At 48.4% G+C, this 27,897-nt stretch overlaps 1 protein-coding gene across 1 annotated transcript; it reads right to left on the minus strand.

The window, feature by feature from the left end:
- Positions 1–2,575: 2,575 nt before the first annotated feature.
- On the minus strand, positions 2,576–27,694 carry LOC133354790 (iroquois-class homeodomain protein IRX-3-like). The gene is made up of 4 exons (XM_061571909.1): positions 26,818–27,694; positions 9,073–10,378; positions 5,056–5,110; positions 2,576–3,502 (listed from the first exon to the last, which is right to left on the minus strand). The coding sequence occupies exons 1-4, from the start codon at positions 27,241–27,243 to the stop codon at positions 3,448–3,450; spliced, it is 1,842 nt and encodes a 613-aa protein (XP_061427893.1). The 5' UTR covers positions 27,244–27,694; the 3' UTR covers positions 2,576–3,447.
- Between the last annotated feature and the right edge of the window lie 203 nt (positions 27,695–27,897).

Below are 27,897 nucleotides of genomic sequence, written 5' to 3' on the forward strand. Positions count from 1 at the left end.
ACCGAACTGGCCACGAATGGCAGCTCAACGTAGTGGGCTGATCGTCATGCAGAAACCTACATCAGCCACGCACTCTAAACTCGCGATGTTGATTCTAAACGTGGAAGGCAAATGCGGGAAGACCCGGACAAAAAAATCCACGCGAGATCATGGGGCGAGAGAGAGAGAGATAACAAGGAGGCCTTCATCCAGCAGTGGATTGACGAAGGACCAACACAGCGAGCGATGTTAGAGAGATATAGTGGATAGTAAGATAATCCACTTTAGCCGTGCGCTGTGTGCTACTGATCGTTTAGCGTTTTGATTGTGCTTGGAAATCTTGAAAAAAAAAACAAGGTGGGTAAAGGCGCAGCGCTGCAATAGCTCACTTGCGCAACTGCTGGCGAAAGAGGCCTCCACTAGAGGTGGCTCTAACATGTATGTTGTACATATGTTGTACATATGTTGTACATATGTTGAACTTCTTTCGCACGGTACGGAGGGAACCATGCTAATCGGAGGTGCGGGGGGGGGGGAAAGGACAACAAACTAAACACAAAAATTAGTTCTAAATAAATGTGTTTTCAATTTAGATGATGAGTTAAAAGTGAATAGCTTCAGTGGCTTCCTAATTTCGTAAGGAAGAGCGTTCCAGACGGCCGCAGAGGCGCATCTAAAAGCGCTGTTCGATGCGGTGAACACCGTCTTTGTTCAAACATTAATTGGGATTCACGGATGAAATGGCCCTTACAATTGTAACTAACAATAACTGTATATTCAGTGGCAATGATGAACACCTATGTGTGAAAATAATAATGATGATGTGGATTCAGTAATTAAAATAATAATAATAATAATGATGGTCGTGAGTATACTTTAAAAAAACTAACATCCGTCAGATGATAATGCCAACGGACAACGTTTCACTACATACATTGCATATATATTGTAATCGTTTAAACATGTAACCTACAGTTTCAAGCGCATGATGAATAATCCAAGTGGAGAAAACTTTGCACGAAAAAACTTGCCGATCCTAAGCAGAGCCGTACCTCGGGTAGGGCGAATTCGGAGCGACCGCCCCGCGCCCCGCGCTTTGAGGGGGAGGGGGTGGTGAAGTGGGGCGCACCTCGACATCACGGTGTAGGGTGTAATACTTCCAGTTTAGTTTAAAGGCGTCGTGAGAGCCCACGCTGTGGGGTTCGCCCTGGGCCCCGCAGCCCCCCCCCTGCCCACCCCGCGACGCTATGGACGGCTCTGATTCTACGTTAGTCTCGTAGAGCCAGTGAAACTGTTGCGTGCTTCGGGGTTGGCATGGACCAGGGGGGGTCGGCGACCTGCGGCTCCGTAGCCGCGTGCGGCTCTTTCAGGACCGCCGCCTCGAAATCACCGCACGGTGCATTGCGGCTCTTGAAATATTGAACATTTGTTTCGCTTTGTTGTTCCTGAATTCGAAAAACAAATGGCTCTTGTTGTTCTTCTTGGTTCTTTCGGTAAAGTCACGTCGAAGGGAAATAATAAAATAATAAAAATAAAACATAATAAAATAATTCTCACGACGTTTTATTTTTATTATTATATTATTTCTATTCTACGTGACTTTACCGAAAGAACCAAGAAGATGAATCCCTGCAGTCACGAAAGCTTTAAATCGCACTTGTTGTTGTTGCAGATCCCGCTGGCAACGGGGCCTCGTTTAAGAAATGAAATGCCCCCCCTCCCTCCCTTCCACCACCCCTCCGCACCCGCCGACCGCCACCGGTCCGTGGGAGCGCACGTAGTTGCACCGCCTGCACGCTGCTCACAAGGGCCAGACCGATTGTTGTCTCGCTCATGCACTCCCGAGACCCCGAAGGCAAAAAAGTAGCCGAGGTTACGAAGAACGCGAGGAGGATAAGTTGGGATTCGAAGGTGTCCTGTAGGGGGCGTGAGTGACCATCATCATCACGCAGAGTCCCAGGATGTCTCGAAAGTTACGGAGGAAGAGAGAGAGAGAGACACAGAGAGACAGAGTCTGCGTGTGATTGCAGAGATACGGGGAGCGGTAGCGTAGCTGTTTAGAGCACTGCGCTTCGAACCTGAGTTCGAGTCCCGCTCACGGCCACCACCGACACCAGTGACGACGATGCTCTTAACCCGCTCCTGGGCCTCCCCTAGGTCGACTCAGCCTTAAAACGATTACCTTGTGGGGTGTAGTAAACATCGCCACTTGGGAGACAAAGGCGGACGTGCAGGGGTGGTGTTGGCCACTACCCCCCCCCGTGCAAAATCGCTCACAGCACTTGCTCCAACAGTATGTTGAAGGCTACACGGGGGATCTTTGTTTCATTCGATGGGTGGCAGTGGCGACGTCATGCCGCTCGCCACTACGAGAGGGACTTCCGGAGACAAAGGTGCGATACGGTCCGTAGTTGCACGAATATAATGAACGTGTCTGGAACGTCCGTATATCGTTATTGGAGATTCGTGCTCTGTCTCTCGATACCATTTTTTTGAAAGTATAAAACAAAACACACAAATCACAACATGAACACAAAACGCAATGACGTCACGCGGCGCTGACGTTGACAAAGCCTCTCCATGATCGCGTGCGTCTAAAGTCGTCAGTTAAATTTATTTAAAAAAAATATAGGGCAATTTTCATCCACAATATTGTCCACCGCGTCAATATGTACAGTTTTAGTGACCTATGTATATGTGTATATATTTATAAACCGTTATATACAGACAGGGCGAAAAAAGAAACAACCATCGTAACAATACCAGTGAGAGCAATAATTGTCAACCGATGGATCGGAAATCGAGAAATCAGATCACATTTTAAAATAAATCCAGGACTACAATATCATTATTTATTATCATTTAAATTACAAATCATTAAACAGTAGGGCATTATCATCATCGTCGTCGTTATCAATCAATAGCTACTACATTCCCCGATATTACACACAGCAAACAAATGTACATATTTACCAACCTCAAAAGACACACACACACACGCTCACACAATTGTAGACCGCTGTTTGTCGAGTTGAATTATCCCCCCCATTAACTGGTACAGTAATACCTCGGTTTACGTCGGGGATGCGTTCCCGAAAATGTGCGACGACGACGCATATCGAAACGACGTTAAATCGAAGCGATTTTACAGGGTAGTAGTCGTGGTAGTGGGAGGGTGGTGGAGGCGAAGGGGCTGAAAGGCGATAGATAACGCGAGCGGATGGACGACGATGCCGTCAGCGACGTAAGTGTGGGGGGGTTGAGGGTGGCGGTGTTAATAATGTGACGACGTAATTACTAAACGACGTAGAAGGGAGACGCGGCCATCGGGGTATTACTGTATTGCGGTGTTGATGTTGTTATTCTTATATCACTGTGCCTTTATAAATGTTGCTTCTCGTGTGCGTGCGCGCGCGCGTGTGTGTGTGAGTGTGGATGCTTTCCATTTTGAATTTCTGATGTTTGTTTTCAGGCTGACGACAACGCTGGCAGTCCTACGGACGCATCCAACTCAGTGTGAGTTCTGCGAAGATAAAGAAAATACACACACACACACACAAGACAAAGCAAACACAAAGAGAATGCGCGTTAATTATTTCACAATGACACGTTTAACCGGAGCTGTCCAGGGGCTGAGTTCCGGAAAAATACCCACAACCCACCTCGCACTCCCCCCAGCCCCTTCCTCCCTCCCCTCCTGGGGGTTGACTGGCCAAGGAAAATATTCATTGCAAATTTAAACGCAGCATGCACTTGTGTGTGTGTGTGTTTAGTGTAGCGGGTAGCGCGCTGCGTTACAATACCGGCGACCCGAGTTCGATTCACGCTCACGGTCAACACAAGTGACGATTATCTGAAACGGTCCTGGGCCTTCCCTAGATCGACTCAGCCTCAAATGAGTATCTGGTGCGATGTGTAAACATCGCCACTAGGGAGACAATGGCGGTCGGACGTGGTGTTCTTCACACACCCCCTCGTGTGTCGTGCCGGCCTTTGTAGGTGCTGCTCGCTAACAGCACTTGCCCCAAAAGTATGTTAAGGCTATACGGGGCATCTTTGTCCTTGTTATATATACGTGCGGGGAGCGATGGTGTAGGGGTAAGCGCACTGTGCTTAGATCCTGAGCTCGATTGGCGCTTGCGACCAGTACGAGATGCCGATTATCTGCAACGCTGCTGGGTCCTCTCCTAGGTCGACTCCGCCTTAAACAAGTGCTTGATGCGGTGGTTACAAAGCGTAAAGTGAAATAAATAAATATAAATCTCGATCTTAATCTCGACTCATTTCAAAGGGGCACCCCCAGTAGCAGCTGCATCTTCATTGCATGTTGGTGTACATGCAATTAATAAAGTACAGCAATGTACTGAAAATTTCGATTTAAAGCTTTCGTGACTGCAGGGATTCATCTTCTTGGTTCTTTCGGTAAAGTCACGTAGAATGCAAATAATAAAATAGTTAAAATTAAACATAATAAAATAGAAGACAGAGTCTGTCTTCTCGACACACCCGTTCTCCACCTGACGACGGCTGCTTGCGTTGTGGCCGAAACGTCGTGAGAACTATTTCATTATGTTTTATTTTTATTATTTTATTATTTCCATTCTACGTGACTTTACCGAAAGAACCAAGAAGTACTGAATATTGTACCAATATTAAGGACGCGTGTTCACCCCCCCCCCCCCCCCGCAGTTATGCTATGCCGTATAGCATGACTGATATAATCCTTCTGCGTATAGTAGCAACGGTAGGAATCTAGACTCCTTTTGTCAATCCACTGCTGGATGAATTTGTATTGCGAGTTGTTCGACAGCACTTCGAGCTCGCCGCTTAGGGCGCCAGGGGGTTGGCGAAAGTGGGAGGGGAGATGCCCACGACCCGATGTCTGCACATCTCGTTAGCCTTGGACTGGAATCGAACTCAGGTGGCCGCATGAAGAGCTGCCGCCTCGTTAGGCTAACCATTGCGCCACCGCTCTCCCCCCCCTCCCCCTCTCCCATTGTAAACGAATGGACACCACGTACGTTATTACAAAGCTGAATAATTCAGAAATAAATTTCGAAATAAATTGGTGCTTACCGTCTGTGCACCGGCTGGAACGCGGTTTTCATCGTTGAAGGGCTGGTCAGCGATTCTTTATATGAAACAAAACAAAAATACGCGTCACGGTTAATTATTAAAATCAAACAATCCGATGTACCGCTTGCCATGAGTAACTTAAACTAGAATCATCATCATCATCAGCCACGGTCAATCCGCTGCTGGCATGACGATGGGCTCACCAAGCCACCTCGCATGATCATTCGATGTAACGATCCACCTAGCATCGCTCCATCTCTCACTCGACGTTCTCTCTCTATCGGTATGATATAGAGTATACAGACAATTACAAAGATGCCCCGTGTAGCGTCAGCAGACTGTTGGGGCAAGTGCTGTTAGCGAGCAGCACCTATGAAGGTCGGCACAGCACACGAGGGGGTGGGTGGTTCAGCACCAGCGCCCGACCGCCTTTGTCTCTCTTTCTCTCTCGTTGTGATATTTACACACCGCACCAGGTTACTCGTTTGAGGCTGAGTCGACATAGGGAAGGATCGATTCAGATATGATCTAGTCTATGCGCACACACACACACGAAACCGCGTGCATTGTCACAGTACATATCTTAACACGTATTGTGTTTTCGCATAAGAAACAATTGATGTAAATGGACAATGATGTTCTGCAAAGGCTAAAGAGCTAAGCTTTAGATTTAGTTAGCCCAGCCGATGCTTTCGATGACACAAACGGAACATGACGATCTAATTTCACTTATAAAACTGGGTCCTGGCATGAAACGACTGAACGGAGGTTGATTTGGTTTCACTCACAGAGGGCGGGACTCAGCCTGAAGTTCCACATCGTCAACGTCGTCATCGTAATCGGTGAACCGAGTAATTCGCCTCCCGCGGAGTGTGACGCCGAAGCCAAAAAAAAGCGGACGAATCGCTTCCGAGCAGTAGACGCGTGCCTATTTATTATAACTTTCCATTGAGCTGTTTATTGATTTTTAAAAATAAAAACCACTTTTACAATCTGAAATCAACGTTATACAATTAAAATTTGCGTCGATTGTTGAAGCATAATAATAACGAGAGTTTCGATTTAAAGCTTTCGTGACTGCAGGGATTCATCTTCTTGGTTCTTTCGGTAAAGTCACGTAGAAGGGAAGTAATAAAATAATAAAAATAAAACACAATAAAATAAAATGAAAACCAGGTCCGTCGAGGCGACAGAGTCTGTCGCCTCGACGGACCTGGTTATCACCTGAGGACGGCTGCTTGCGTTGTGGCCGAAACGTCGTGAGAATCCTTTTATTGTGTTTTATTTTTATAATTTTATTACTTCCCTTCTACGTGACTTTACCGAAAGAACCAAGAAGAATAACGAGGGTATTCCAATTTAATGTGGAGCCAACGTTTAACGCTGCTACCAATGACACAAAGCCGATGCCAATAATCGCTCCGAACGCGGCCGAAGTCGGTCGCATCTCGAAAGAAAGAGCAAAGCGAGAGGCCTAAGCCCCCCCCCCCCCCACCGTGTTCGTATATCACGCGTACGCGCGATCCAACAGCCCAGAGGCTTGCCAGGTGTCGTAGGTTCTGTGGGACTTGCGAGAAAGTGGCCGGGAGGTTGCGACTGTGTGTTCGATTGCCTCCTTCACTGTCGGTTCTGCTGGGACCTCTCCTACATCTCTCGTGACCTCTCCACACGATGCTAAACTCTCGTTAAGAGTGACGCAATGAACATTAATAAAGCAGCACGCACAAGATCGCATCGTAGCAGCGAATCACGCCCCGTCTTGCACGCGCTCAGTCCCCGTCGTGGATTGGAGGCAACACGATGGCAAGATGTCAACTACCTTCTCTAACCATTATATAAACGGAGTGGTAGCTCCTGCAATCTCTCATTTACTTGATACAGCTGTCGTGGCTGTGACGGTACCACCTGAAGACGGAAGCTTGTGTTGCCTCCGAAACGTCGTGATTTTTATTTTATTTTACTTTTTAATGTTTTTACCTACGTGACTTTACCGAAAAAACCTAAGAATATGTCAACTACACTCCGTTCTGGTGTACGATCCAGACCCTGACGATTCCTGTATTTTTGGCGGTGGGGGTAGAGGGGGGGATGGTTGCATGTCTCTCTGTCTCTTCCCCGTGGTGGCGTTCGGATTTAATTCTAGATTTGAAGCTTTCGTGACTGCAAGGAATTCATACTCTTTGTTTTTTTCGGTGAAGTCACGCAGGTGACAAAATAAAATAAATGAAAACTACTACATTAAATGTTTTTCTCTCCAGGTCTTCCGGTGTTTTCTATCCACGTTTAGAAACACGAGTTTAGAGCATTCGACTGCTGTGACATTTCAAGTGATGATAAGCCCATTTCGTTGAGCTACCAGGTAAAATGTAGAATACATACTCTTAGGTTTTTTCGGTAAAGTCACGTAGGTAATTTTTTTTTTATCAATGAAAGTAAAAAAAAAACTTGATACAGTAAATCTAGTTGTGAAGGTCCCACCTGATGACGGAGACTTGTGTTGCCTCCGAAACGTCGGTGATTTATTATTTAATTTTATTTCTATTATTACTTTTATTAATTGTAATTACATTTTTTACCTACGTGACTTTACCGAAAAAACCTAAGAGTATGAATCCTTGCAGTCACGAAAGCTTCAAATCTAGAGAAAAAAAATGTAGAATAGTTTCGTTTATATTTTGGGCAATAGGATTTTGGTTTCTGGCTCTCGATGGGCAACTGATTGTTGGAGAGACCCTGAGGTTCGCGAGAAGGTATTTACTGCCCTCCATAGTGCACGGGATATTTTGGTAATAGCCTACGCATTGACCGCTAACCAGAGTCGAACTGAGTTGTTTTGTGATCAGCAGCTCAGTCGGAGAGGTTCGGCGATGATGGAGATTAATCGTACGGGCACGCCAAGGATATACTCTGAATCTTTACATTTATTTGAAAACGTTTATTTTTAATCAGTGTCTTTGTTTAATATCATCAAACGCAAGGCTGTATGTAAACTTATCCTGGAAATACGTGTTTTTACCTTTTGCTTTAAGTCTGTTTAAAATGCTGTTATCCTATCTAGACACTATAGGAAATTGCACATTTCTATGGTGAGGCTGCATCATATCCATAGGACAGCCACTGTTGGTTGTACTCCCCCCCCCCCCACCTTACCAACGCGTGCCAACCGGCGTGGTGAGGTATGGACAAACAACTCATGCCACTGACACGGCCATGGGGAGGTCTTCATCCAGCTTTTTTATCAATAACTGTCTGTAAATTATGCTACTTTAAACACACGTGGAATTAAGCATTTGTCGTCCTTTATAATTATTATTTCATATGTATCATCACTGTTTGTTATACTTGCAAGTGTTCAAACCAATTTAAACCACAAACTCCACAAACTTCTGTCCCAGCTATCTTGCGACATCGTCGGCAGCCACGAGCCCGTTCTAAGATGGGCCGCTCCTGTGGCCGTCTGGAACGCTCTTCCTTCCGATATGAGGAACCCACTGGGAGCTATTCCGCTTATAAATAATCATCGTCTCGGTTGAAACCTCATTTCTTTAGAACTGCTTTTTTTGTGTTGCGTTTGTTTTCCTTCCTACGGCAACTCTGATTAGCACGGTTGGCTACATACGGTGCGAAAGAAGTCCAACACACACACACACATGCAAACATCCCTCGGGGTGTTTACGGCTTGCATTCATTTCCGCCTCGCGCCGCGTGCTTCCCACCGCGATTGTCCGACGTTTCGCACCACGTGCCGGAAAGCATTTTTCGGGAACGGAAGAAAAAAATCATTCAACGTTTCGGAGAAGCTCCCGCGAGAGGTGGTGGCACAAAACGTCGGACAATCGAACAAACACAGCTCAGAGCCACGCAAGCAACGACAGTGAGAAAACAAAAATCTGCACCAGAATATTGATTACAGTGGAGGGAATCCAGATGAGCTAATGCAGCTCTGTGAGTTTTTTTTTATTTTTCTCGTAAGATGTCCAAAGACAAACCGTGCCTCGGCCGTGTGATCAATCTCACCTTGGGCAGCCCTGGTCAACTGGAGGCTGTTGCTGGGCGTCTGGTAGACGCTGCTCGTCGCGTTGACACCCACGCCGACAAACCCCGCCGCCGCCGCCGCCGCTGCGACCACTCCCGTGCCACCTCGCTGACTCGCAATGCCCAAAAATTCAGCTTGCCTCAACAGGAAACTCTGCTGCTGCTGATGGTGCTGCTGCTGCTGATGGCCTTGGTGGTGGTGGTGGTGTTGAGTTTGATGGTGGTGGTTGTTGTGGTTGTTGTGGTGGTGGTGGTGGTGAAGCCCATTCTGCTGCTGGTGCTGGTGGTGGTTGTGCTGGGGACTTTGCTGGTGAAGTTTGCTACAAAGGATGGCTGCTGCCGCCGCTGGACTGTAGAGATAGGCCGAGGGGCCGCCGATCTGGCCGCACGTGTGCTGCGTGACGCTGCTGGGAGACCGTCGCGGGCTATCCGGGGAGGTGGCAGTTTCGGCAAGCGACCAGATTTTTGGCCGAGCGGGACCCACCGGGTCAGGCTGGCTCTCACGATGACCTTGCTGCTGCTGCTGCTGCTGAACGTTGGGATTCTTTTGCTGATGATGCTGCTGCTGCTGGTGATGGTGGTGGTGTCGAAGCAGTTGAGGTGCCCCTTGACTCATGACCACCAGGGTAGGAGAGCCGGGCTTGGACGCGGTCGGAGCCTCAGAGGAGAGACAGCTCGTTGGGGACGTTCTCATGCCGGGCGCAGTCTGTCCCTTGACCGCCTCCCGCATCTTCAGTTCGGCCTCCATCGCTCCGTCGCGATCATCTCTGCTCAAGTCTCCACTGTCCTCCTCCTCCTCGCACTTCTCAATGTCGATGTTCTCCAAGTCGATCTCTTCGTCGTCGTCGTCATCGTCCTCTTCCGCCTCCTCCTCGCCCACCGCCTCGTCCTCCTCGTCCTCCTCCTCCTCGTCGTCCTCCTTCCTGTCCACCTCGGCGTCGCTGCCGCACGAGTGCCCCTCTTCGTCGCTACGGCTCCGCGGCGCCCACGTCACCTTGTTCTCCTTCTTGAGACGCCGGCGAGCGTTGGCGAACCACGTGGAGACCTGCGTCAGCGTCATCTTGGTGATGATGGCCAGCATGATCTTCTCGCCCTTGGTGGGGTACGGGTTCTTGCGATGCTCGTTGAGCCACGCCTTGAGCGTTGCCGTGCTCTCGCGGGTCGCGTTCTTGGGACGGGATGGGTCCGTGTACTGGAAGCCGCCGTAGGGACTGTAGTAGGCGGCTGTTGGGTATGGGAAGGAGGAGTGCTGTAATCCTGGGCTGTCCTTGATCTCGTAATGAGAGCCCTTGGATCGGAGGGAGAGAAAGAGAGAGGGAGGGAGAGCGATAGAGACGGGAAAGAACAGCAAGGTGGTGCCGTGTTATCGATATTATTCATCATTGATTGCTATTGATGGCCAGCATCACTATCATTATCAATATTATTACGATCGTAATTGGTGTCAATATTGACATTGATGGCATCATCGTCATTGTAATTGGTGATGTCAGAAGCACCATGATGGTGATGATGGTAATTGGTGTCAATATTAGAATTTGCGGCATCATCATCATCATTATTATAATTGGTCTCAATATTATAATTGATGACATCGGTGTCATCAATATAATTGATGTATTCGTAATTGTTATGATTGGTGTCGTCATTAGTATCGTTGATGGCATAATGATTCTCGTAAATAATTGGCGTTTTTAAAAATTGTCAACATGATTATCATCATCATCATCATCATCGTAATTAGCATCATTATCATAATTGATCTAGGAATGTATCACCACCATAATCAACAGTGATCTATTGATTCATCAACGTCCTCATTTATCGCAGCATCAGTATCATCATGAGTGGCATCATCATCGTCATCGTCTTCATCTTCATTCGTGGTATCATCGTTAACATCATAATCATCCTCATCGATGTAAGAGACACCAACATCATCGTCATTGTCATCATCACGAGGGCACATTCGCCTCAATACCATCCTTGATTTAACCAAACGTGGGACCATTGGAATCCATCACCTCTTTAAAGTACGACGGCCTTCATTGAACCAAATCCGCACAGCTTAACGCACTGAAACGCGATCGCAGGACCATAATGCCCTACGCGAGCGAATAACAACAACAACAAACATACTTCTGAAGTCTTTAACGTCATTCTTTGATATCAGCAGACGACGCGCTTTGATCAATTAGCGTGGCAAAGCGAGGAGCGATTCGCTTCCACGGTTACCGGTTCAAGTGGCGAGACCAATAAAAAAAAATGACCTCAGTTGGGCAATCCTAGTGAATCATCCAGCCATGGTCTATCTACTGCTGAATGAATTCCTCAATCACCCTGCCCCTCTCCCCCCAAGTCGCCACCATCACCCCCCCCCCCTTACAACGTTTCGTGATTCAACGATCCGTCGCGCGTGCCGGTTTCATCGCTCCATCTCCAAGGGCAGCCACTCTGTGCTCGCGAAGATATAACCGCGTGATGTGCCGTACAAATGTTGAACTATATATTTAGTTGCAATTTCTTTTTTGTTATTGGTCAAAGCACGCGTTCCGTTTTATGGATAAAACTAAACGCATGCGTCAATAACCCGAAATAAAAAAATAAAAGGTGACGTTTTAGACAATGGCCCTTTTTCATGATGTTACATTACCCCACTTTTTTTTGTTTCGCCTGTAACAGACTGTTGGGGCAAGTTGCTTTTAGTGAGTAGCAGCACCTATGGAGGACAGGAACGACACACGAGGGGGTGGGTGGCCAACACCACGCCCGGCCGCCTTTGTCTCCCTGGTGGCGACATCGCACCAGGTACTCATTTGAGGCTGAGTCGACCTAGGGGAGGCCCAGGACCGGTGCAAAAAAATAGTCACCGGTGTTGGCCGTGAGCGGGAATCGAACCCGGGTCGCCAGGTTCGTAGCGCAGCGTAGCACTAACCGCTACACTACCGCTCCCCACGCACCACACACGCGCACACAGACAAGAACCATCGCGCCACGTGTAAATTCTAGTTCTCTTCTCGACGGAGGCTGGGACAATCCACCAACCCCCTGGTAGCGATGCCATCGAGGCTCTCGCATTCCGAATTTGCGTCCCCAAAAAAGTCTCCGGCTGCGAAGTTTATCCGTTGCCGCTCGATAGGGGGCAGCGCTCAGCCTCAAGTCCCACATCACAGCTCGAAGTCTCCCGCCCAACACTCCTCTCTCTCTCTCTCGCAAAGACAAAGATCCCCCGTGTAGCCTCGACAGACTTTTTTTGGTGGGGGCAAGTGCTGTAAGCGAGCAGCAGCAGCGGCAACTTGTGAATGTGCCGACGCGGCACACGAGGGGTGCTTGCACGTGCACAGCGCTCGTTTGTGTCGGTAACAAGCAAGAAAATCGTCTCCGGTGGAGTGTGACGATGAAGCCGATTGAAAGCGGACGAAAAACCCGCCACGGGCTTTCGTGATCATCATCATCATCACCACCAGTCATGATTTATCCACTGCTGGATGAGTGTCCATCTGTCTCTCTATCTATCCTCCAAGCTGTCTGCTCGCCTCCCACGCGCTCTAGCGATCGATTCATTCAGCGTCCGACTGAAGTCGTGGCGATCTGTTGCTCCATCTCCGCAGCAACAGCGTGTTTCTGTTGTTGTTTGTTGTTGTTTGTTGTTGTTGTTGTTGCTGCTGCTCCCTCCTTGGGTTTGCGCTCTGTCGTTAGTCTCGAACACCGGCGCCATCATCCATCCCGTTAGCCGTGACGTGCCAAAGCCGAATTGTCCCGTCACGTTACCCATCCCTTAACAGTTCCATAATCGATTTGTTTTGATTTTATATTTTTATTAAATATATATATTTTGATGCCTTACTTTGCTGCGTATGTTGTTGACGGTGCGGACTATAGGTACAGTATATAATACACGACTGCACTTAGACCAAGGCGCAAGTTGATCGGTCGCCCTCGATTAGACGAGGAGTGGAACGCATCCGAAAGAGAGAGACAGAGAGACAGAGACAGCGAGAGAGACAGAGACAGTGAGAGACAGCGAGAGAGAGAGACAGAGAGACAGAGACAGCGAGAGAGACAGAGAGACAAAGACAGTGAGAGACAGCGAGAGAGAGAGACAGAGAGACACAGCGAGAGACAGAGAGACAGCGAGAAAGACAGAGAGACAGAGAGAGACAGGGACAATGAGAGACAGTGAGAGACAGCGAGACAGAGAGACAGAGAGAGAGACAGACAGAGAGACATAGAGAGAGAGACAGAAAGAGAGACAGAGAGAAAGCGAGAGACAGAGAGACAGCGAGACAGACAGCGTCCGCGCATGTACACCGTGAGAGATGGAGCGATGGAATCAGCACGTGCGCGACTGCTGGGCGGATTCGTTGCATCCGCAGGGATCGTGTGAGACGGCAAGGGACCTCTTTGTTGGGGGAGGCCATCGTCTAGCAGTGGATAGATCATGTCCGTCTACGACGAGGACGATGATGATGATTATGACGACGATGCTTCTTCGTTTCACGTCACAGACGAATCGTTGGGTGGTGCGTGCCGAGTTCGAGTCGCCCCTTTCGTTTGCTCTGGCCACGCTAATAGTCCGCTAATGGGGTCAAATTGCCCATTTAAATTGTTATTGTTACTTAACGCTGCGTCCCCCTCCCCACCTTCATGTACTGAGTGTGCGTGCGTGTGTGCATTAGGGGAGCGGTGGCGCGGTGATTAGCTTAACAGCGCGACGAGATGTTAACGACCTCGCCTGGTACACAGGAGGTCGTGGGTTCGATCCAGACCCTGACGTCTGCTGCTGTATATTTGGAGTTTGCGGTGTCTCTCTCATCGTCATCATCATCACCGTGGCTAGGAGATGTTAACTACCTCGCCTGGTATACAGGAGGTCGTGAACTCGTACCACACCGTGACGTCTGCTGCTGTATATTTGGAGTTTGCGGTGTCTCTCTAATCATCATCACGGTGGCTAGGAGATGTTCACTACCTCGCCTGGTATACAGGAGGTCGTGGATTCGATCCAGACCCTGACGTCTGCTGCTGTATATTTGTAGTTTGCGGTGTCTCTCTCTCTCTCACATCATCATCATCACGGTGGCTAGGAGATGTTAACGACCTTGCCTGGTATATAGGAGGTCGTGGTTCGATCCCGACCCTGACGCCTGTTGCTGCTGTATATTTGGAGTTTGCGGTGTCTCTCTCTCCACGTGGTCGCGTGGGTTTTTCTCCGGGTCCTCCGATGTTTCCCTCCGCATTTAGAATCAACGTCACGCGTTTCGAGTATCCACACGATGGAAATGTATAGCACGGGGAGGGGCGAGGGGTGGGGTGAAAGAAAGACAAAGGCGGCCGGGCGTGGTTCTGAATCGCTCAGAATTATAGGCACTAACCAAAAACGTCGGCACCATTTACATATATATACAAAGATAAAGATCCCCCGTATAGCCTTAACAGACTGTAGGGGCAAGTGCTGTTATCGAGCACCTATGAAGGCCGGAACGGTACACGAGGAGGTGGGTGGCCAGCACCACGCCCGGCCGCCTTTGTCTCCCTAGCGGCGATGTTTACACCACGCACCAGGTAGTCATTTGTGGCTGAGCCGACCTAGAGGAGGCCCAGGACCGGTTCAGATAATCGTCACTGGTGTTTGCCGTGAGCGGGAATCGAACCCGGGTCGCCAAGTTCGTAGTGCAGCGCGCTCACCGCTACACTACCGCACACAATGTGTTGCGCTTATTAACAAAGCGCTGTCAACAGAGCTTTTTGCTCGCTTTGCGTCGGCTTTAGCGTCACACTCCACTAGAGGCGAGTTACTCGGTTCACAGGCGATGGGCCTCGTGTCGTTATCATTTTGCGTGTTCGTCCGTTCGATCTGCGTGCCGCGAACGGAACCGAATCAATGTTTCAGCCGTTCAACTCTTTCGGAATTCCAACAAAAAAGAACAAAACATTATTGGAAATTATTTGGAAATAATGTTTTTTGTTAGTTTTTAAAACGTTTCCGGGACAGATCATCGTCATCATCATACAAAACACACGATTTGCATGTAACCGTATGAATTGGTCGTTTTTATAAAAACGATGTTTAGGAAGTTTCACCGAAAGAGTGATATTATTTAAGTCTAAAATACACGCGCGTAAGGCATACTGATCTGAAGTTAATAAAATTTGACTAAATTACGTTCATATATTTGTGTTCATCAGTACCGTGGTAAAATCAATACAATAACCATCGGCTCTCCTACCACGCCGTGTTGGTCACGGGGGAATCATTGTTCGACCATACTTCACCACTCTGGTCGTTACGGGCAGGTAGCGGGGAATGAGGGTGATCCAGGCAGGCCCGTTTCAGGTATCACTCGCAAACTGATGTTAGCCGTGAGCGAGAATCGAACTCAGATAGTTTGGTGATCGCAACGCAGTGTCGCCAAAACACACTGTAGACCCGATGTATCGAGTAGAGATTTTTTGAGTTGGATTCCCATACCGGGCCACCACGCATTTTACTCCGGCGCAGATGATGATGATGGTTGCCATGAGAACTCGTGTTGATGATGGATATAATGATGCTGCTGCTGATGATGATGGGTACTGCTCGTACTGATCACGACGGTGTTGATTGCTCCTGTTGATGCTGCTGATGCTGTTGCTGAAAACATGTATCCGTGATCTATTAATATATTAAAGCGTTTGGGGTTAGTTAGTTCACGTTACAATCGTGAGTAATAAAATATATTTGCATACATGTGCGAGTGTGTTGTGTATGCTATCGACGTTTACAATCCCCAACGCGTATACACATATATACACAATTGTTTTGTATATATATGTGATGCATATATATCTACACATTTTGAATGATGATAAATCGGATTATTAGAAATGTCCCACAGACAAAATGTCGCCATCACAGACACCACCGTTGATGTGACGTGACGATGGCGGTGATGATGATCGTCATCATCATCATCATCAGCAGCAACAGATTTTAAAACAACGTGAGCCAAAAGGTGCTTTGGGGTTTCAAACAACACCAGACCAGACTCTCAACCGCCACAAATGGCGTGGCAACGATACTATACATGCCCCCCTCCCGAATGAATGATACAAATACGTAACAATAACGTATTTGTTTTACCACCCAAAAATGTAAAGTATATCATCATAATATGTACGTACATTCCACGTGTCAGCCTTCTTGTCGTATTTCGTTTTCAGTGGTTTTTTTTCTTCTTCCCAGCAGAATAAGTTCGTGGGTTTACACCTCGGCAAGTTGCATGCGACTCGTCTCGCGTGCAACTGAATCAACCGGTTGCTCGCAGGAGACACAGACTCGACTTCGACTTTAAAATCTTCCCAGACGTGTTTGGAACCGCGGCCTCTGTTGTCAACGCGTGGTCGCGCAACACGTTAGATTCCAAAGGAGTTGAATCGATTCCCCAAGTTGTGCAACAGCTCGCTGAGATGTGGACAAAGCGGTCGCGGTTCGGGCGCTGATTAAACTTGCGCGATTTCCAGAGCGGAAGACCGGACAAGCGCATCGTAGCCTGCACGCACGGCAGGACCCTTTCTCTGCGAGCCCTGCTTGTTGCGGGCAACTTTGCTGCGAGCAACTTTGCTCGCGGCAAACCGGTTGCTTCTGGCGGGCGGCAACAGACGGTCTATCGGAACGGCACTCGGCCCCAAAAGCGCGACACACAGAGGAGGACAAACATCCCCCTCCGACAGCTGTAACACAGCCTTCACAGGCTGTTGGGGGAGCGGCGAGTGCCGATAGCTGGCATCTACACATGTCACACACGCAACACACACACACACATCGCTCGACAAAGACGAAAATCCCCCTTATAGCCTTAACAGACTGTTGGGGCAAGTGCTGTGAGCGAGCACCTATTTATGTAAGCCCGGCGTGTCGGTGAATAACACGACGCCCGGCCGCCTTTGTCTTCCCAGCGCTAATGCGTTACACACCGCGTCGGGCACTCATTTAAGGCTGAGTCGACCTAAGCGAGGCCCGGGCCCGCTACAAATATTACTCGCCACTGTTCATTATTTCGGTCGTGAGCGGGAATCGAACTTGGTGGAGGTAGGTAGGGTGGTGGGTGGTGGGGTGTTCGTAGCGCAGTGCGCTAACCCACGACACTACCGCTCCTTATCATCATCTCACACACACACACGCCCCCCTCTCTGTCTTCTCAAGATGTCGCTACGAACTAGAATCATTCAGGTCTTGATACGATTACAACTTTGAAGGTGCTCTTTGTTGCTGGGGCGCTCTGGGCCTACGTTCTGCAAACTGTTTATCTTCATCAACAACAACAACAATAATACTAATAAAAATAAAACATCGCTCCGATCCGATCCACTGCGAGCAACTGGTTGCGCAAGTTGCACGCGACTTGGTTGCAGAGACGGCCGCTGTAGAAGCCAATCGGTTCGCACGCAAAAATCGAGTCGAGCAACTGCGCGCAACCGAGTTTTAAGCAACCGATTGCGATCGCTTGTGAATTACGGACGCATGGTATCGTCTCGCGAGATGGGTCAGTCTCTGTATATCATCATACCTAGTCGAATGGGGTCCCACAGTTTGTGTGGAGTGCTCTTACCAACATCGAAACCCGCCTCCACCCCTTCACTGTGATCCTGACATGCCGCCGCGCGGACTCTGCTGATGAGAGCCACAATGAACGAAACCCCATCCACGAGTCGCTTGCTGATGAGCCAGAGTAACACGATGGTTGTTGTTGTTGTTGATGTTGTTGTTGTTGTTCGCGACGCTATATCTGTGTGACCACGAGGCGACGTGAGATGTTAGATTCGCGATCATGACGAGTGACGTTTCTTGCAGCGCTTCACGAAGGCGCATTGCCCAGCGTGGTGAAGTATGGTCAAACTATAAACAAAACAACACGCGTATCACGACCCGCACGGCGAGAGAAGGCCTTCATCCAGCAGTAGATTCGCAATGCCACTGTAGATACTTTTAGTTATATAACAATAAGCAGCATATCCTTTGGAGGTGGACGTTCGTCCATCCCTCCAGCCAGCCAGCAAAACTTATTTGCGAAATAAAGTATCATGCTATGCATTTGACTATACAGCATGATTATAAATGTATCTACAGTAGATAATTGTAACCATATACAACATGGTACGTGATCATTATACGCCTAACGGTGCTATAGGCTGGTATGTGTCAATAGCAGATGATCACGTACAGGAATTACCACGGCCCATTCTTTATCCACTGCTGGATGAAGGCATCCCCAATTGTGTCCACCAAACATTACTCGTATCTACAATCAATTATTTACGTATGCGGATAATGTAATAGCTGTGCGTTTAATCGCTGTTCCACGAACATCTATCCATATATGGTTTTAACGAAACATAAGCAATGCAGAACGGGTGGTTACAGTATACGTGTATCTATATACATAACCACGTCTAGTTCAGTGGGTTGAAATCCTTTACACTTTATGGGAAATTTGATCTCGGCCATATAAACCAATGAACATGTATTCCACATTATTATAGCCTAATATGAACTCTAATTTAAAACCTCATATAGCTACAGCATGAGGCAGGGATATTTTTTTGTCACATCAAAAAACAACAACAACAACAGCCGCCATTCGCCACTAAGCGGCGGTGACGTCACCACGGCGCTTGTGCCAGGCTAGGTGCACGTTGATATCATAAATATATATACACACTTTATTTTAATTTTTCACCTACGTGACTTTACCGAAAGAACCAAAGAGTATGAATTCTTGCAGTCACGAAAACTTCAAATCTAGAATATATATACACACACACAGCAATAACATAACATTTCTCGGAAAGGAGGCTTTTACTTAATTTAAACAATTTGTCTACGTGTATATACATAAGCAACACGACTTTTAAAAAATAAAAACTGAAGACTACAATGTTACACCAATGTAAATGTCGAGTTCAACTATGTATTAGTATGTGTATATGTGTGCAGCTGGAATTAATACAACGGCAGTATTATTATTCAATTATTTCCACTAATACTATCAACATTGTTTTTGTTTACACGCGCAAAACCTGTATTCATATATTATAACAATGTACACGGGGATAATCAATTGAAAAAAAACACCGAAAGTTTTTATAAATCCACTGCTGGATGAAGGCCTCTCATTGCCGTGTCAATTATGGGGGGGGGGAGGGTGGGAGAGTGGGGGGGAGGAGAGTGGGGGGTGTTAATGACCATACTTCACCGCGCTGGTCAATGCGGATTTTGTGAGGGAGGAAGGCTACCGGTGAAGGCGTCAATCGCCGTGGCCGCGTGCGCTAACCGCTGCGCCACCACTCATCGCGATGTTTGCACACGCAAGTGAAGAGTGGCAATTCCACGTTACGCGCGCGCGTGTGTAAAGGCCGGTGCCCGGAACGTTGGTCAATCCACGTTCGTTATTTTTTTTTTGTGGTTGTTGATATTAGAAATACACACACATATATATATATATACCACGTCCATATCTGTTTGCTCACTGATAAACAATAACCGAATTCCACTGCGCGATAATGACACCGCACTGCCATTGAGACAATTAGTAAGAGTAGACGTGGGTAAAAAAAAATAGTTAACTGTTGCTAACATTCACATTTAAACACATGCAATAAAAAAAATACACGTTAAATAATCAAATATTACGTATTCTCCCCCCCACCACCCCACACGGCCGCGTCTATGATCACATCAGTAAAATATTTTCAGTGTTTTTTTATGTTGCTGTCTCAAATCCATTCCCTGCTAACCACAGCGATCTCTCTCTCTCTCTCGCTCAGCGTGTTTCACGTCCAGCGAGTGCGTTTATGTACAACGTTTACATCTGAACCCGTCCCGGGCCTCACCCCTAGGTCGACTCAGCCTTGAACGAGTACGTGCTGATGGGTGTTGCGAAACGTCGCCACTGGGAGAGACAAAGGCGGCCGGGCGTGGTGGCGACCATCCATAACCCTCGTGTGTCAAAGTGCCGGCCTTCACAAGTGCTCGCGAACAGCACTTGCCCCAACAGTCTGTTTGAAGGCTATTCGGGTACGGGTTAAATTTTGTCTTGTTTATATCGCATCATCATCATCATCAGCTATGGTCCATCCACTGCTGGATGAAGGTCACCCCTCCTTCCGCTACCCGCCATGCAATTCATAATCTGCCTCGACACGTCCAGGAACGGAATATTGGTCGCTCCATCTCCCTTCCGTGGACGAACTCTCAGACGCGTTCCATCTATCGCCCGCCGCTTACACCATCATCCTCGACCATCAGCCAGTGGCTAGGAGATGTTAACTCCCTCGCCTGGTACACAGGAAGTCGTGGGTTCGATGCCGACCCTGACGCCTGCTGCTGTGTATTTGAAGTTTGCGTGTCTCTCTCTCATCATCATCATCACGGTGGCTAGGAGATGTTAACTCCCTCGCCTGGTACACAGGAGGTCGTGGGTTCGATGCCGACCCTCGCGCCTGCTGTGCGTGTCTCTCTCCGTGGACACTGGAGTCATCCGGCTCCCTCCCCCCTCCACATCGAGTTTCGCCGTCGCCCGTTTAGTTCGTTTGGCTACCGGCCTGCTATAAATGCCCACACGATGACAATACGTCACTTCGTTGAGCTCTCATTTGTGGCCAGATTGCTAAAAAAAAAAGATAGTTATTTTTTATATATATAGCTCAGTGGGCCTTACCTGGTCAAATAAAATATAAATAGTTATTAATTTATCGACCATCATCACCCCCTCCCCTCCCACATATGGAGCCGTAGCGAGCTTTCCGGACAGCTCGAGTGACGCCGTTTAGCCCGAGCGCGTCACGTCCTCTACCCCACGTGTGCCTCGCTCCGTGTCGACGGTGCGCTGATTGCAAGCGAGCCTGACTCACCTACCCACTCACCTACTCACTCACCTCCTCACTCACTCATCCGCTCACTCACCTACTAACTTCTTCAGTCACCTACTCACTCACTCACGCACCTACGCATTTATTTCCTCACTCACCTACTCAGTCATTCACTCACCTACTCCCTCACCTACTCACTCATCTCCTCACTCACCTACTCACTTATTCACTTATTCACTCACCTACTTACTCACCCACCTAATCACTCGCTCACCTACTTACTCACCGACTCACTCACCCACTCAGTCACCTACTCACTCACTCACTCACCTACTCACTCACCCACTAACTCATCTCCTCACTCACTCGCTCACCTACTCACTCACCCACTCACCTCCTCACTCGCCTACTAATATACCCACTCATTCACCTACTCACTTACCTACTCACTCACTTATTCAATCACCTCACTCACCTACTCGCCCACTCACTCACCTACTCACTCACTAACTCGCCTCCTCACTCACCAACTCACCAACGGCACTACTAACCCTCCTGGCGCATGGATATACACCAATTTCCCTTCATAGGCGACCGTGCGTGCCGAATTTTTCGTTGTACTGTGTCTTCTATGCTTCCGCGTCTAAGCTCCCCGCAGCCTCCACCGCCCCGCCAATGGCTCGCGTGGTGAAGTATGGTCAATTCGTCCACCCCCTAAACCCAGCAGCTCCTTCACATCAGCTCCGTACGTGCGTACGTACAGCAGTGTGACGTTTCGGGCGAGGACACTACTTAGTGGTGCATTGGCTATCTCGGAAGAAATGCGATTTCCCCTCCAAACGCCGCGCGCGTTTGTCGCCACCGTATCCGCCGTGGCCGCGATGACGATTAAATCGTCCATAGTAGGGGTGTTTTTTTGGGTTAGATCGCGTAGATATATAAATGTGTCGTTAAACCCTCCACCACCCGACACAGCCAACTAGTAAGGGTTGTCACGTAAACAGAAGGTGGCCAATTCGTCACTAGTACAGCACTAGCATGTAGTGTATAGTAGTGTATAGTGTAGTGTATAGTAGTGTAGTGTATAGTAGTGTAGTGTATAGTAGTGTAGTGTATAGTGTAGTATACTAGTACAGCACTAGTGTATAGTGTAGTGTATAGTGTAGTGTATAGTAGTGTAGTGTATAGTATAGTAGTGTAGTGTATTGTGTAGTGTATTGTGTAGTGTATTGTGTAGTGTATAGTGTAGTGTATAGTAGTGTATTGTGTATAGTAGTGTAGTGTATAGTGTAGTCTATTGTGTTGTGTATAGTGTAGTGTACTAGTACAGCACACTGGTTTGTTGGAGAGCAAAGCCACAACATTTACAATCTGAGTAACGACGTTTCGCCACTAATTACAACTAGCTTCATCAGGCGACAGCCAGAGTTGGCTGTGTCGGGTGGTGGCGGGTTTCCACGACACATTTATACATTTACGCGACCTGACCCAAAACAAACCCCTCTATTATGGATGATATTGGCCGCGAAAGCCTGCCGCTACGTGTTCAACGATTCAATCGAACGTCCGCATTCCTTTATTTTTATCGACAACTGAAAACTGGGACAGGCCGATCCATTTACAGATACCCCACCGCCAAATTGCCACATCTTTTGCTTCGTCTCCTCTGAGCGGATTGAACGTCGTCTGGGGAAGGCGGCGATTGTCTCGTGTCTCTTTGCAGAGCGGAGGGCGCAAAAATTGTCCAGCGAGTGGCCTAGATGTTGGCGGGAGACGTGTGGTGGCTCGGGAAAGTGAGTGCAAGAACAGTATCTGTGGGGTATCTGTAAATGGATCGCCGTCTGTGTGTGTATATATATTGTTTTATTTTACTGAGCGTTAAATTATTCAACGTCGCACGATCTGCCGTCAGTGAACGACACACGTAAATTAGTTTTTATAGAGAGTTGCGTCACTTTTAAAACAATATATTCATTATAAAAAATAGTTTATTGGTGCGTAATATGTTTTTGTGTGCGTGTGTGTTTTTAGTGCAGCGTGTGTATTTGAATTTTGTTTATGGGTGTACAAGGACATTCGCGTAGAATTTAACTACGTGAGCGAGTGTGTGTGTGAGCATACACTGGCCTTAATAGATGCTCGCTAACAGCACTTGCCCCAACAGTCTGTGAAGGCTACACGGGGGATCTTTGTCTGTGTGTACTCGGGTGCCAACTCAGTGAAGTCTCACTTCGCTGGGATCACGTCATTCCATTGCGTTGTTGTCAGAACGTCACAATCAGAATACGCATCAATACGTGAGGTATCCGAAAAGCTTCCAAGAATTGTTTTCTCCCACACACGTCCAGTTACAATCTGGTTCCACTCCGTTCATATTTGCTTCAGGGTGTCCACAAGCCGGTGCGTTTCCCCAGCCTTCGTTCGCACGTATATCGAAACGTCGTACGTTGAACAACTTATAACACGCGTGCTGCGAGGATGCGTTCCCAGCCTTCGTAAGTTATCACGCCATCCTATGCACGCATCGTGACGCGCGCCATTCGCTACGTCAACAAAGACAATTTCCTCCTGAAAATAACGTTATATTTCGTACCGCGTAGTTTTAATGTAACATAAAAAAATCTTACGTAAATAAAAAAATTTAATGTTATATAAATTTATATAGACCTGTAAATAGACGAATATATTATTCATAAATGTCAGTGTATTTATTCATTACTTTACTTTATTTTTGAGTGTAAAATAATGTTGAAAGACTTTGAAAAACTTTGTTTATCGAATATACGCATAACGTTACTGTACTGTCGCTCTGTGTGTATAGAGTGTCACCCTGCTACTCACCGACCCTCACCTACCCGCTTACTCACCTAGCCACTCACCTACTCACTCATTCACCTCGTCACTCACCTACCCACTCACTCACCTACTTACCTACCCACTCACTCACCTACTCACCTACCCGCTCACTCACCTCGCCACTCACCTACTCACTCATTCACCTCGTCACTCACCTACCCACTCACCTACTCACCTACCCACTCACTCACTTACCAACTCACTCACCTACCTACTCACTTACCTACCTACTCACTCACATACTCACTCATCTACCCACTCACCTACCTACTCACCCACCTACCCACTCACCTACCCACTCACTCACCTACTTACTTACTCACTCACTCACCTACCCACTCACTCACCTACCCACTCACTCACCTACCTACTCACTCACATACTCACCTACCCACTCACTCACCTACTCACTTACCCACCTACTCACTTACCCACTCACTCACTCACCTACTCACTTACTCACTCACTTACCCACTCACTCACTCGCCCACTCACCTACCTACCTACTCACTCCCATACTCACTCACCTACCCACTCACTCACCTACTCACTTACTCACTCACTCACATACTCACTCACATACTCACTCACATACTCACTCAAGATCTCCTGTTCTTCCCTGCGTCTATGCCCCCGTACACAGTGACTCTGTGTGCACAACCTCGCACATGCCGAGTGATCAGTTCATGTGCACTTTGCAGAGTTTTCGTTTCTTTTTTATTAACGGGCGAATTAATAAAAGCAGCGGGCCTAATGTTGGCCAAATCAAACTGTGAGTCTTTTGCGGTACCATTAAAACGTGTGTGCCTGTGTGGTATAATTTAAACTGCATGTTTGTGTACGTGTCGAGTTAGTCGCTGCACGTGGAGGTGTATGCGTGCACATTTATTAAGTATCGTATATGCGTCTGCAGCAAGCTAGTATATTGTGCAATTCGACAAATACGTGAAACATTTAATATACGAATGCATAGCTACTCTACGTAATACACCTATCGTTTACACACATTTCTATTTAGTAGATGCGTGTATAAATAGTCAATGTAATACGTGAACAGAGAATATTTTTGTGTAGATGTTTGTCTATAGTATATATATGTAGTCAGTTAATTAACTGTCGTAAAACTTTAGCGCAAGTTCCTGATATAGAATATGTATATAGTTAGTAGTTTGTACACGCGTTTTTACGTAGAGTAGTTTGTGTATTATTAGAGGTAGGACATATATTGCACGTATTCTTATCATCGTACACGTGTGCACTTTGTTAATATATATGTACAACACTGTACACACCACACATACGCAAAGACAAAGATCCTCCGTGTAGCCTTAACAGACTGTTGGGGCAAGTGCTGCTAGCGAACACCACATATGCACAAACACAAAATAATACACACACATCGATATATGAATGTGTTTTGCTCACAACGCACACACAGCTGTATAGATTATGTGTTTGTACCACACACACGTAGATGTGTATGTATGTGTGTGTTTATATATACACACCTGTACACCACCACACACACACACGTACACATATCACCCACGCACTACACAAACAAAGCCAAATAGTGCTGTTAGCGAGCACCTATTGAGGCTGGCACGGCGGGGTCTTGTGGCCAGCACCACGCCCGACCGCCTTTGTCTCCCCAGCGTGCCCGGCACTTGCACACGCTCTGCCAGAGGCAACTATTTAGTCGCCCGAGTGGGACCGCTTCGGCCACATTCATAACTTGACTGCCGTTGGTCCGCGAGCCGGAGTCGAACTCGTGTCGAAACGCAGCGCGCTCACCGCTCCACGAGCCAAACTGTGGACGAGATGACCGCACGAAGCTACACACGGACAAAGAGGCAAAGTTGCCCCGTAATGGATCTCAAGTGGCCGTTTGGGGCAAGTTGCTGCTAGCGAGCGCCTACGAATACACGAGCTGGTGTGGTTTGTCCAACACCGCGCTCGGCCGCCTTTGTCTCCCCAAGTGCCGATGCTTAGACGTCCTAGGCGTAGAGCGAGAAGGCCCAGGACCGGTTCGAATATTTTTCGCTACCCTCCATCCACTCTTACATCATCCAAAGGTCCCCCGTGTAGCCTTAGCAGACTCTAGGGGGCAAGTGCTGTTAGCGAGCAGCGCCTACGAAGGCCGCCAGCTGTGACACACGAGGCGGTGAGTAGCCAGCACCACGCCCGGCCGCCTTTGTCTCCCCGTTGGCGATGTTTCACAGACCGCAACCAGCGGGAATTGAACTCGGGAGAGGCCGCGTCCGTAGCGCAGTGCGCTCACCACCACACCAACGATTCGCACATCCGCACGTCCGCACGCGGACAACACAAACAAAGATCCTCCGTATAGCCTGAACAGATTGTTGGGGCAAGTGCTGTTAGCGAGCACCTATGAAGGCCGACACGGCACACGAATGGGTGGGGTGGTCAACACCACGCCCGCCCGCCTTTGTCTTCCGAGTGGCGATGCTTACACATCGCACCAGGTTGCTCAATTCGAGGCTGAGTCAACCTAGGGCAGGCCCAGGAGCGGTCCAGATATTCGTCGCTGGTATTCGCCGTGAGCGGGAATCGAACTCGAGTCGCCGGGTTCGTGGCGCAGTGCGGCGGCTAACCACGACACTACTACGGTGACACACAGACACGCAAAGACAAAGATCCCCCGTATAGCCTTAACAGACTGTAAGGGCAAGTGCTGTTAGCGAACACCTATGAAGGCCGAAACGGCACACGAGGGGGTGGGTGGCCAGCACCACGCCCGGCCGCCTTTGTCTCCCTAGTTTACGATGTTTACACACCGCACCAGGTACTCACTTGAGGCTGAGTCGACCTAGGGGAGGCCCAGGACGGGTTCAGACAAATCGTCACTGGTGTTGGCCGTGAGCGCAGGAATCGAACCCGGTGTCGCCGGGTTTGTAGTGCAGCGCGCTAACCGCTACACCACCGCTCCCCACACACACGCACAACAGACACAGGCTGACAGACGCGCGCAGCACTCACTCGCTCACACGTGCAACTCACCAACTGCGAGAAGACGCTGAGTTCGGCCGCCGTGTACGGCAGGAAGGCCCCGTACGCCTGCGCCGCGTACGGGGAGCCGTACAACCCCAGCACAGCCGCGGCAGCTGCCGATGAATTCATTTGAAACTCCCGGCACTGCGATCCTCCTGCCTGCTGGGATGATGACACCGCTGCCGCCGCTGCTGCTGCCGCTGCTGCTGCGGATGATGATGATGATGACGACGACGTCGCCGCTGCTGCTGCTGCTGATGATGATGATGAAGAAGCTGCTGATGCCGCCGCCGCTGCTGCTGCTGCTGATGATGATGAGATTGATGATGCCGCGTTTTGGGATGACAGTCGATCAACGAACAAAGATCCACCAGTTTGTGCCGAGACCGATGATCCTACTGGGATGTATTGACACGTTATTTGAGAAAAGGACATTGCTGGCTGGGATGGTTTAAAAAAAAGAGTTGCCGCTGATGATGATGATGCTGCTACTGCTGATGATGCTGCTGCTGCTGATGATGATGACGATTCTGCTGCTGCTGATGATGATGATGCTGCTGCTGATGATGATGATGCTGCTGATGCTGCTGCTGATGATGTTGATATTCTCGTGGATGTCGCTTCGTCCGCTCCGTTCACTGATCGTTGTATTATTATTCAAGCGCGAACACTGCTAACTATGAATAAATAGTGCGACTGGCAATGTATGGACAGCGGTGATTAGACAATTGTTATGATTGCCGAATCAATAAGGAGCAAAAGGCAATGCCTTCCCCTTATCCTTACGGCGTGTGCAGTACTCAATGAATATTCGCGTCTCTCTCTCTCTGTGTGTGCCTCTCTCTCTCTCTATCTCTTTCTCTCCTATGCCCCCCCACCACCACGTTTTCCTCCTCCACCACCACCCCCCTCTCCTCCTCCTCGGAAAAAACACACACACGCAGGTCCACCGCCGTTGCTAACACAAGCTCAAACCTTCGATGCACCCACGCTAAGCCCCGCACTCTCCTCCTCCTCTCTCTCTCGCTCTCTCTCGCGCGCTCTCTCGCGCGCGCTGTCGTTCTTTTTTGCGTTGTTGCTTTGCAATTC

The sequence above is a fragment of the Lethenteron reissneri genome, chromosome 49 (assembly GCF_015708825.2).
Source record: "Lethenteron reissneri isolate LAM-NWPU_2019-01 chromosome 49, ASM1570882v1, whole genome shotgun sequence".
Classification (NCBI taxonomy): Eukaryota; Metazoa; Chordata; class Hyperoartia; order Petromyzontiformes; family Petromyzontidae; genus Lethenteron; species Lethenteron reissneri.